General features: G+C 37.3%; 1 protein-coding gene across 2 annotated transcripts in view; it reads left to right on the top strand.

The window, feature by feature from the left end:
- Positions 1 to 770: 770 nt before the first annotated feature.
- Positions 771 to 12,403, top strand: part of LOC145984221 (ubiquitin-like modifier-activating enzyme 1) — a 141,254-nt gene continuing 129,621 nt past the window's right edge. The window contains exon 1 of one of the 2 annotated variants that reach the window (XM_083117781.1): positions 771 to 992. In XM_083117781.1, the coding sequence (XP_082973907.1) occupies positions 900 to 992 (93 nt within the window). In that variant the 5' untranslated portion in view covers positions 771 to 899. The remainder of the gene's footprint in view (positions 993 to 12,403) is intronic. The other variant, XM_083117783.1, reaches the window with a different exon arrangement.

Here is a 12,403-nt window from a genome sequence, read left to right as displayed (position 1 = left end):
ATTTGGAGAAAGTTTTAGAAATAACCCCCCCCCCCCCCCTTGACGAAATCCTGCGTACGCTACTGATTCAAACTGCACTAGTTCGGAAAATGTATTATAATTTTAACAGATAGCGATATGAAGCAACATGCACAAGATGAATATGCCTTAACCGTTCTTAAAATGAGTAACAGTGTCCACAGTAGAGTTTATTTTTGCCATAAGGACATTCCTTCCGCTGGACGCCATGTGAGAACTTTCTCTAAAGAAAACGCTGCGCCTGCGCTTTCGAGTTCCATAGGTCTGTAAAATAACTGGTTTCACCAGATTCACGAGCCCAGTTATTTTCGTTGAATACATTCGTTTCGTTAAGACTTTCGGAACGCACCCAATGTGTTTAACCTGGCTGGTAACCCGAGAACACTTGTTCGAATCACGTCGCCAGGAAAGCTACAATTCCAACATTTGAATAGCCATCCTATCCTATCGCGCTCGTAAAGCTTAGGGCAACCAAATGACGAACGAAATTCCTTGTTCCTTAGGGACACCACGGGAGTGGCGCCGCCACCGGAAAAGCTGGGCAATGAACAGCCCCATTTTCTGTCGTCGTTCCTTTTTAAAAGTTTGTTTCGTGCAATGTTAAATAATTTTTAAAAGCGTGTAAATGAGCATATTGCGCTACATGAGTTGCATCAGTTTCCGGTATATTTATTATCGTATTTGCACGTAAAAGAGCATAAACTTCTAAAGTTGAATATTGATGGACAAATAGGACATACAGATAGCTATGGCTAGAATCTGGTAATATTGAAAGCGGCAAAGGACCCCATACATTGTGGTTACCAATAGAAATATTTGGTACTTTTGAAGTTTTTATTTCTATTGGAATTAAGTATACGTAATTAAAAATAGACGTGCAAATGTCTAAGAAAGAAGGCGAAGGATCTGTTTTGGTTCCACCGGCCAAGAGACGACGAGGCCTCCCAGATAATCGTAGTTCGACTGTAGTACCCGTAAGTAATTTGAAATGACAGGACTGGGGTGTAGCTAAAACTGTTTAAAATATATTAGACTTGTTTCGTGACAGTGAAAAACTTGATGTAATTTCGAGTGTTTATATCGTACATTATCAGAAATTATGAATACTGGTGTCTGCCAGATCTAGAATTAAGAAAGATTTAATCCTCCTAAGTGGAGCAATAACTTCTAGCGATGCCAAAAGTGTGCTAGTGGTGCACGAAAGCTATTACAAAAAATCTATGTCTATTGGATACAGGTAAATAATTAACTACACAGGTATAGGAGGGAGGAATCTGATTTTAATTCTAAAGCAATATCATCACGAATTGTGATGCTCATTGTATGAAGTATTTTTTAAGACAAGACGACGACAAGTTCCCACACTTTTCAACCTTGCTGAGGCGAGAAACTGCAAATTTAGGGAACACGCGACAATTAACTGTGCGTAAAATAAGAAACAACAATGAATTATAAATTAGCCAAATTGTATAAAAATATTGAAAGGTGACAAAACGTTGGTTGGTTGAAAATGTCGGCCCAAGTTCCGATTATTTAATTCCGAATTTATCATGATCCGATTTCTGATTGTCTGTTAATACATATTTCAGGGTCTTAGTGATTACTTACTGCACGTTTCCTGGAGAACATTTTTTGGTACTAGTTTACTATCCTTCGGACACATTCATTTATTTTTACAGAAGAAACTACTTACCGTGATAAGTTCCTGTAGTATTGTCGAACATCGGGAAAGTGTTTTGTGTGATGTGGGAATGTTTCATAGCTGAAATTCATGTTGTTCTCCGACGAAGAATAGCTAGCCCCACGAACCATTGGCGCGTGGATAGGTTAGTTCTGTTAGGTTAGGAAACATAGTTAAAATTTGTTGTTGTGTTTGTATCAGGATCTAGAAATTGGAAATAATTGCGAACCATTGGTGCGTGGTTAGGTTAGTTCTGTTAGGTTAGGAAACATAGTTCAAATTTCATCAAAACAACGTTGATACACCTTCAGGAATGTTCCGTGAAGCAGATACATAAGTACGAATGTCAAAAATTGACGAGACGAAAAAATTAGAGGTGTCCGAAGGATAGTAAATTTTTACCGTATTACTTAAATTTCAACATTTGACACTGAATTTAATTTGAAGAATTTTACTCAAACTCAAATCGTGTGCTAAGTGTATCCATGAACTGAATGATAATCCCAATGCTGTTTGTCTTGAAATTTTTGTTATGACCCCCTTCCCAAATCACTGTTTGGTTATTGGTCCAACTTCATTATGGTGAATGATTTTAGCAAAGTTTATAGAAAATGAGGAAAGCATTTCCAAGTTTTGGAATGAGAGTGAATTGATGATTGAGGTTTGTAGAACATGTATAATTGTTTTTAAGTAGCAGGAAGCAACAATTTGATTTTTTTTCAACAACAGATTGCAGAAGTCTTCATGATTGTAAATAATGAGAAGAAAGTGATCAAACCAAACCTGCTTAACCTACTCATATAAGATAAGAATGATGTAGAAGAAGAAATTGGGGAAAATGCAATGAATAACCCAACCTGCCTAACCTATTCATGTTAAAAGCATTTTCAAAGAGGAATAATATTTCACATAGAAAGGAATGGAACATGTGAATCAAAGTGACTTTAATTGTATATAACTGCAATGAAAAAGAAACTTCTGCTCTGAAAGACAAAGAAAATTCAGATTTGCATGTAATGCTCAATGCTTTAAACAGGATAACTAGTCTGCAACCAAGCCAATGCTCATGTAATACTTACGTAAAACATGTATGTAGAAGTAAGTATATGGGCTTATTAATTAATCAGTATTCCTCTGTAGTGAGATCAGGGTTGCTACACATTTGGAAAACAGGGAATTTTGGCTTGCAGAGAATTAAGCAGATCATCTGGAATTTTTACGTGCATTCTGAAGTCTGGAAGAGAAAAAACTATAAAATGAACAAGTTCCACTTTCATTTTTTTTTTTTTTGTGACCACTCCCCCAAAAGGTTCAGTTCAAAAACTTGTTACTCTCATCCTTATGATTCTCTGTCTGGTACACAATTATGGCTCCTTCAAGTTTCGGTTCTACATAGACTTGTAGAATGTGAATATGTAGTGTCATGGCTGAAAACGCTACTTTTTTTTTTTGTTTATGTTTATATGCGTGCAAATCTGGTAGTGAGTGAATTTTTTTGTATGGTTTGTGAAGATTATGTTTGTTAACTTTTCTGTTATTTTCATCACGGAGATGTGTTATGGTGAAATAATGTACCTGTGTTACTCTAGCCTGAAGGCTAGACACAAATAATTATAGCACCTGGCATATTTGATGCTGATTATAATTTTACATTCTTCGAATATATTCATGAGCTTTTGTGGATGTAGAATTAAATTTGCTTTAAAAAAAAGTGCTGAAAGTGAATATTCATAATAATTAACTGACCTATATATTTAATTGAAACTACAAGTACAGCGCCTTGAATAACGTAGTGTGGAAAACTGCACGGTTCTGCACTCTCTGGCTGGTTCCACTCTAAAATCATCCGCTAGAGGTGCTGGTGTTGAACCCGGTGCTTGGTATTCGTCTGCTTATTATGGAAGTAAATGGAGTTTTCGCTGCAACGTCTGATTCTTTTACATGAAGCATTTCTATGAATGTGATAATTGCTATGATATTTGGTATAGTGGTCACGAAGATATTAACGAACATTCTAGACAGTCGACCACGTCCTGTTATCGTCATACTTTCGTTAATAATACGGGAGAAAAAATACGCGTGGAATGTTCTTGGCAACTAAATTTTTGTGTATGAATTAGGTTCATTATTATCATCATCATCATCATTTCTTTTAAAGATATACACACTGAAGCATTTGTATTTTGGATATTTACTGTCTCTTTTCTTCCGCTTTAAACTAATCGCGGCGATGATGATAATGATGATTGCATGAAATGACAAGTGGAACCCCACAAGACTTTCTTAGTGCCATCGACATGACTGTAAGGAAACTTTCAAACCAATGGGACAAACGACACGGGATGTTCACACTGTCACACTAATGACACACACTTCCAGACTGTAAAATAGCATTCATTGCACATGAGGGTCGAAACAGCAAACGACATGTTCATACGTCGTATTCGCATTTTACTTGTTTTTTCAGTCGGAAAGAAGGGTGCTCAGCCCGACAGCCTGACAAGGACAGCCTTGAAGTGGCACTTCAGTCTATTAGCAAGCGTTTGCTGCTAATTGTGCAAACACCAGATCTAGGTGACACAATAAGCCACATGTGTCGCTTTGTCGCTTGTGTGTTGCTCAAACTTGGCCATTTCCTCAATAGGTTGCAACGTGTTGCCGTGGTTTGTTGTTCGCACATGCGCATTGCAATGAGTGTCTTGCTTTAGGGATATTGCGCACCAAAGCGGCATGCGTCACTTATCGCTTGAGGATTTCACCAACCAAACGCTGGCCTGTGCTGCCCGTAATGCCTTTACAATGTGAAAATCTCCTTGAGGAAACGGTGCAGTCAGAGCTTGTGTCCCTAGGGTTCGAAAGGCTGCATTGATTACGGACTGCTCGCTTCCAAGCGACACTTGTGGTTTGTCGCCTCAGTATGAAATATATCTCAGGATACTATTTATATTCTAATAACATAGAAAAATAATACTCTAGTACACAATCCAACACCTGATGTGCGGAATCACTTTGCGATGTTTCTTCTTGTGTTACGCATGCTATTTATTTATTTATTTTATTTTACTTTTCTTTCCAAATTAATGTCATTTCGTGACTGCAAAACACTCCACAAATATAACTGTTTCCATCAATTCACTTATCGCCTTTCTAGACAAAAAAATCTACACAATATATTCCAAAAACTAACTAAGCCGCATTACCTTCATAACAAAATTAGAACCTGGTCCAATCGCACTGCCATCTATGTTTGTCATCCATCTGGGGAACTAGTTTCTTGGGTCATTTTCCACACTATGTTATTCAAGGTGCTGTATTACAAGGTTCAAAATCAAAATGATGATAATCCTGTCTCGAAAATAAATAACTTTTTTGACTGGACATTGGAAATGTCAGGGAATTTCATAATCAAAAATTCGTAGCAACCCTGGAGTTCCAATTTATAGGCATGAGGGACAGTTTCCACATCCAGCCAGTTGTGAGGACCTGAAACTGCTCCTCCCCCAACAGCCTTTCCCTCCAGCAAACTGGGGAGTTCTGTGTGCTGGATTGTTGAAGGAGGGTATGGGGGAGACCTTAAGGTTGAAGATTTTGCTTGTGTTAGGAAAAATTGAAACTTCCATTTGATTAGCCATAAGTTGAAGTTGTTTGTCCATAAGGACTACATGGGAGTTTATTAATTATTTATGATAATTTTTACAGATCGTATCTACCTTAATAATCAGTGCTCGAAAAATCATCTTCAGAGCCAGGGGTCAGGAAAAAAATCAATGGCTAATGAAAATACAAATACATCATGTACATGCTTACATTTTTTTTAGCTTTAAATTCCAATTAAAAAGGTGCAAATGTACCTTTGGGTTGAGAGACTCTCCACTAATGTATTAACTGTAGTTTGGTGAAGAAATATGCTCAATTTATCATTTTTTTTCTTGAGCACATGGAGTCACGCTGATATATTCACAGCACATAGTGTAAAGAAAATGTTGATCCCAACTGTGTATAAAAGTCATCTACAATTTCACTATTTAAAAAAAGTCACAGGTCACGTGGCAGTCAAGTGGATTCACCAATCTCTCAATTGTGAACCCCTTTATACACAACGGCAATGTTTCTCTTGTGGCCATACACATGCCTTTTGGTTTTGTCACAAATCACGTGAGCTTTCATTACGAAGTGCTTGCCATGTGAAAGCAGGAAGGGGGGTGAGGGGTGTACAAAGAGTAAGAAATTGTCATTGATTCTACGTGATGTGCACAACATTGATAAAAAAAAATAATTTGTTACCTTCCACTGTACTGCAATTTAAAAGTAGAAATATCAGAATTTTCGTACATACAAATTTAAAAATGGCAATATTACAGCAAAACATCAAAGTCGCCAGGCTGACATTTTCAGTCGCAATGTCGACCAGGTGACTGGGATTTTTCGAGCCCTGTTGATAATGGTGCTACTTGCAACATGGGGAGAAATTTTTACTCTTCTACTATATTTTTTTGGGCCTCCCCGATGGCACAGTGGTAGCATCATCGTCTTGTAATCAAGGGGTCCTGGGTTTCATACCCGGTGGAGGCACATAGTGGTTGATCCCACTTTAAACTGTAGGTCCAGTCCCGATTAGCCTTACTGTGCATAAACTGGACTTAAAATACCAAATCAATCAATGTACTATCTTTTATTTTTTTCAGTAGCATTATCCATTCCAGTGATATTGAAATAAATGTGTACCTGGTGTGAAACTGCCACTCTTTGCCTTAAGTCTGTCTTTCATTCCCAGTTGAAGCTCCAAAATTTTAGTGTTAACCAACCATCATGCGGACAAAGATGAATGATGATTAAATTGTTGAAGGGATACTTTCAAATTAACACCCAGGTCAGAATTTCAGTGGTGTGAGAATAGTCAGCCACCGATATGCCATTCGGCCATTCTTTGGCCCAATGGAAGAATTATCTAATTTTAAATCGACTGACTCTCTTGTTTACATGCTGAACTTTGTCACCTCATTGGCGATCCATATTGAATGGTCTACTCTCGATATCACCATTGAATGTTCTGTATTTGAGTCCTGGCACTGGCATGGGCTTTGTTTTTTTGGCTGTCACATCATCAATTTGATCTAATGATTATTCATGATTATCTTTTCAGTTAGACATCTGATGCAAAAAGCAACACAAAACATAAAAAATACAAATACATGCATACTGCTTAGGTGATATTGTGATCACTTACTTTGTTGTATGTTATGAAAAAGTTTTGTTCTTTCTCAGAACTTAACATTGAGTGCATTGCATCTTCTATGCTAATTTGCACTTTATTATAAGTTGATATCAGCATTAAAAATAAATCTCAAGTGATACAGTGTAATGTTGATCTTCAGGGTGACTACTGACCAGAAATTCCTTGAATTCTGGGAATTATGCTTAAATTAATGGCTCTGGGTATTCGGTGTGAATTTTTCTCTGCGGACGTGAAAAATTATGTTTATTAATCAAAATACCATTTATACATATTTATTAATGTTCTGAGGCAAGTTTTTCAGTTTAGCTTTTATTATTGTGGAACAAGAAGAAAGCTGTGTGGAAAATGACACAAGATTCTCTCAATCCATTTGCTTTGTTAGTGTCCTTTGCAGAACAATCTGTCTGCAAGATAAGATATCTGGAAATTGATTAGGTAAACTTGAGTTTGAATTTTTGTACAATTAACAATTTTTCATAGATTTGTATATCTTGTGACTTGTGTTTGTAGATGTATTTCAAATCTGAGTATGTAAAATGGCAAATGTAAACTCCACACCTTAAATTGAATGTTTTAACTATATACACCATTTAATTGAATTAAATTTGAATTTTTGGATACATTGGAATTGCACAGACCCTTTATATTGTTAATATATATGTCTGGGTGGTGAGAGGTGGCAACATGTAAGGTTGGAATAGAGTAAACATCTGCTTGTACCCTTGAATTTTCGAAAAGTTTGCCTTGAGATCCGGGAACTATACCTGAATTTTATCATGGTCCTAGAGTGAACACCATGATGCTGTAGACCACGTGACTACTATTGGAAGTGATGGCGACAAAATATTTCAGCCTGGAGACTGTGAACTTATGCTGTAATATGTACGAAATTTTGATGATTCTAAGTTCAAATTGCAGTATAGCGTAAGTTAGCAAATAATTTTTTTTATCAACGTTGTGAACATTGAATAGAGGCCATAACAATTTCTTACCCTTTGTCCCCCAACACCCCATTTCCTGCTTTCTCAAATGATTTAGCGATGTTTTGAATACTGTGATGCTCAGCATCTTATACAGTGTGTTTCAAATATCGCACAACCCAAAATTTGGAAATGTATATCATGAAAATCATAAGAGATATTTCCACCGGTTCTTCTGCATTATAGCCCGACCCTGTGGCCGAGTGGTTAGCACATCGCGCTGCGATGCCAAGGGTCCCGGGTTCGAATCCCGGTCGGGCTTGGTTGTTTGTGAATGTCCATTCATCAATTTCATCATTTCATCACTCATCCCCATCTTCGCAAATTAGCCAAGAGGCACAAAACGCGAAGTAAAATAAACTAAATCAAATCAAATCAAATCTTCTGCATTATAAAGCCTCATCCATTGAGATATTTTCCAATGCTTAAAATTATCAGTTTACTCCATACAGAAAATTATATAAATTAATAACTGGCAGAAAGCAGCATTCAAATTTTTCCAGAAATGAACTTCTGAGTAAGAAAAATATGTAAGAAATTATCGAAGGGTCATAATTAGACATTTGATGACTGATACCATGTCAGTCTGTCATTTGCGACAATCTATCCCATCTTGTTGTTGTTTTTATCTTTGTTTCTACTTTATGTTGTTTCAGTGTAAAATGGCCAAATAACACTGTATCTGAAACTCTGAATAAATAAATAAATAAATAAATATTGGTCATGTGCAACATTTGATGAATTTTTGATTGGCGACTTTATGGGTTGAGTGAAAAGTGCCATTCTTGGGACATATCTTCGTATATGGCAACACTAGCAGGTCGAAATATTGCCAACACTCGCATGCAAGATGTGTCTAAGTATTGGCTATACATTTACGTTAAAAATCGTAAATCAAGATTTTGTGCCAAAATTAGACTCTTGAGAGAATCCTAAGCTACCCCTGGGGCACGTCAAGTATCTGAGCACTCAGCGACCAACGTGATCGCTCAGCTACTTGACAGCCAAATAGGAGTTGCTCTGTGAGCGCTGCTCACTTGATCGCTGAGCAAACTTGAACCTTGCTCGCCGCAGGTATAAGACACATAATATATAGTTTTTGGGTTTCGATCTCGTGAGGCAAAGGGAAGAATAGGAAAACTGTATGAGGATGGCGGCGGCGGGGTGGCGAGCCGCTAGTGGCTGGCGACCAATCAGGAAATATTTATGATGTACTGAACGGCTTGCGATATAGCATAATTAGAGAGAAAGTTCAAGTAACAGAAGGTGATGTAATATTCCAGTTTTTGAAATTGTATTAAAATGTAAGTGTTGTTTATTCCAAATAATAAATACTAAATAAAATGTACACCGTAGTTTTGGAAAGTTGTGCAAGGGTGTGAAAATGAAAATTTTGACAGTTTTGTTCACATCAACTATTCTACAGGGAGGTTATTTCAGTCGTTTACCGCGAGTGTGTCGGCCGCTTAGCAAATTGCGTTACAGGAAGTCCGTAATAGAAACAACTTGTTTTGTAATGTTTCCACTTTTCACAATTACAGTTACAATTACAATTGAAATAAGCTCGTACCTTGTCGCAAGGATGCTGGAAAAGGTGTCCTCCCAAATACATGTATTTCCATAATTAAGAGCTTTTCAAACACCGAAATCTTGTCCACTCGACGCAGCCACATTCATCACAGATTATTCAAAGGCACTGATATTTTGATCAATTAGCAAACTGCTTCAAGTAAATGATCTGTCTGCTCAACGAGCGAAAATCTTGATCCGCGAGCATCGCTCAGATACTCGACGGGTCCCAGGTTACATTGAATTATCTTCGCTCACTCTTCGCCACTACAGTGCCTGGTTAATTCAGCATGGCGTATTCATTGGAGCAGTGTGTGTGCATTGTTGAAGAGTATTTCACTAGTCATTCTTACACACATGTGCAAGAGGTTTTCCAATAAAAATGCCCTGCTTCTGCTGTACCTCAGAAAGCAACTGCTTTACAACCAGTCAAATACCAACAAATGATCCCACAAGTTGTTTAAGAGTTGGTATTTATTGTTGAAAATCAGTTCTCAGATGTTTTGAGCAAATTAACAATGTTTTTTAAAATAATGTAATTGCTTTTATTTAGATAAATGCTAACATAAATTTATGAACCCAGTGTTAGCCTACAGGATTAGTTTAGTGCAGAAAACCCGGTGTAAATATCTCTTACGATTTTCATGATATTCATTTTCAAAGTTTGGATTGCACGACTTTTGAAACATACTGTAGCATGCACAATTGCTAGTAGGTGGTTTCCTGGCGCCTGATATTCAGAGCTGGCGCCTAGCTTTGAAAACAATTTTTCGAGTACTGCTCCAGACAAACCCTGCCGTGGCTGTAAACATGGGGATGGGGGCTGAAAAAAGGGCTTGTTATGACCCAGATCTTCAAGAGTGGGGGAAAGTACAGGTCGTTGGACCTGTCTGCCTGTATGGAAGCATTCGGCTGTTCTCGGCACCGGCAGAGACCAAAGAGATTCGCACCATTCTGCGATGAGCTGGGCCAACGAACACCATTGCCTTCAATAGATAACTTGGCAGGAGGGTTCGGCATGAAGGGTAGTACTGGAGCTTCATTTCGATGCGGTAAGATTAGCGAATCTCTTGCGTATTTCGATCTGTTTCATGTTGTCACTTGGCTTATTTCGCACAAATATGCAACTATTCCGACTTATTATTTTTACTGATTCTCTAAAATATATAAAATGCAATATTTTTATTATTTTACTTGGTCATCGTCACATCTCCCGATGACCGGATGCCTCGCCACTGCCATTCACATTTCAAGGAAAACCTAACCGAGCGTACATACTCCTGAGCTATTTTATTGATGTTCTTATCGCTTTGAGCTTTGTTGTTAATGTCAACCTTCTCAGCAGTATTACTTCAAGGGTTCGCTACAGAGGTTACATTCCACAAGGTTTCAAAACCATGTAGCCAGCCCCCATGGCAGAGTGGTTAGCACATTGCTACGATGCCAGGGATCCCAGGTTCGAATCCTGGCCTGGGCATGGATGTTTGTGAGTGTCCATTGATCAATTTCCTCACTCATCCCCATTTTTGCAAATTAGCCAAAAATAGCACAAAAGGCAAAGTAAAATAAAGCAAATCAATCCAGGGTGGCTACTCACTGGGAATTCCTTGAATTCCGGTAATTATGTGTAAATTAATGGCTCCGGGACTTATGTGAATTTTTCTCAATAGACTTGACAAATATCAACTTTTATTAATCCAAATGAATTCATACATATGCAAATGTCCCGAGGCAAGTTTTTAACAGTTTAGCTTTTATGTTTAGTGAGGAAGAAAGAAGGAAGCTCCGTGGAAAATAAAACAGAATTATTTCAATCCTTTTACTTTGTTGGTCCTTTACAGAACAATCTATCTGACAGAGGGAAGATTATTGCAAAATAAGATATCTTTAATTCCATTAGGTAAATTTGAGTTTGAAATCCTTATACAATGAACAGTTTCTCGTAATTAGTATATTCTGTAACATTTGTGACTTGTGTTTGTAGATGTATTTCCAGTCTGAATTTATGAAATGGAAAATGTAAACTCTGCACCTTAAATTGAATATTTTATATATGAATGGCTTATTGCAGAAAGGGACCTGAGTCACATTTTTGAGGTATCGGAGTTAATTTTTTCATCTCCACTGTGTCTAGCAGCATACTGCAGGGGGGTGCATTGAGGGTTGCAAAATTAACTATTCATTATGTTGAATATTTGAGCCAACAACGGCACATTTCTTTCTTACACTATTAATATTATACGATTTTTCATTGTTTTTCTCAGAATTGTGCAAAAGTGACTCAGGTCCCTTTCTGCAATAAGGCATTCATATATATATATATATATATATATATATATATATATATATAATTGAATTGAATTAGAATTTTTGAATACATGGAATCACACACACCTTTATATTGTTAATATATTTATATGGGGGGGAGGAGAGGTGGTAATCCATTAGATTGAAATAGAGAAAGCATCTGCTTGTACCCTTGACTTTTTGGGAAGTTCGCCTTGGAAACTGGGAATTATACTTTAATTTTATCATGGCCCTTGAGTGGTCAACCTGCAATCACATCAAAACCATGTAGACCACTTGCCCACTTATGGGGCCTGATCTTATATTAGACTTGTCACTTTTGTAGGCAGGTATGAAAATGGGGTGCTGATTATTGAACCAATGAAAGAATTAATTTTCCATGGTAACATGGAATTTTTCCACACTTGACTGATCCGAGAAATAGGTTTCTGGAATACCTGCTCTGCCAGAATAAATTCACAAAAGTTTCTGACCAAGGCAGTTTATTAAAAATCAAAAACACTTTACACGTTATGTTTCTACCCTATAAGTTTAGTTCTCGATCTAAGGAAGACCCTGATATAGGGTTGAAAAGTAACGTGTAAAGAGTTTTTGATTTTTAGTAAGCTGCCT

Source organism: Lepisma saccharinum, chromosome 2 (assembly GCF_977018435.1).
Source record: "Lepisma saccharinum chromosome 2, izLepSacc3.1, whole genome shotgun sequence".
In the NCBI taxonomy this organism is placed as follows: domain Eukaryota; kingdom Metazoa; phylum Arthropoda; class Insecta; order Zygentoma; family Lepismatidae; genus Lepisma; species Lepisma saccharinum.
This window is presented reverse-complemented; position numbering and strand designations above follow the sequence as displayed.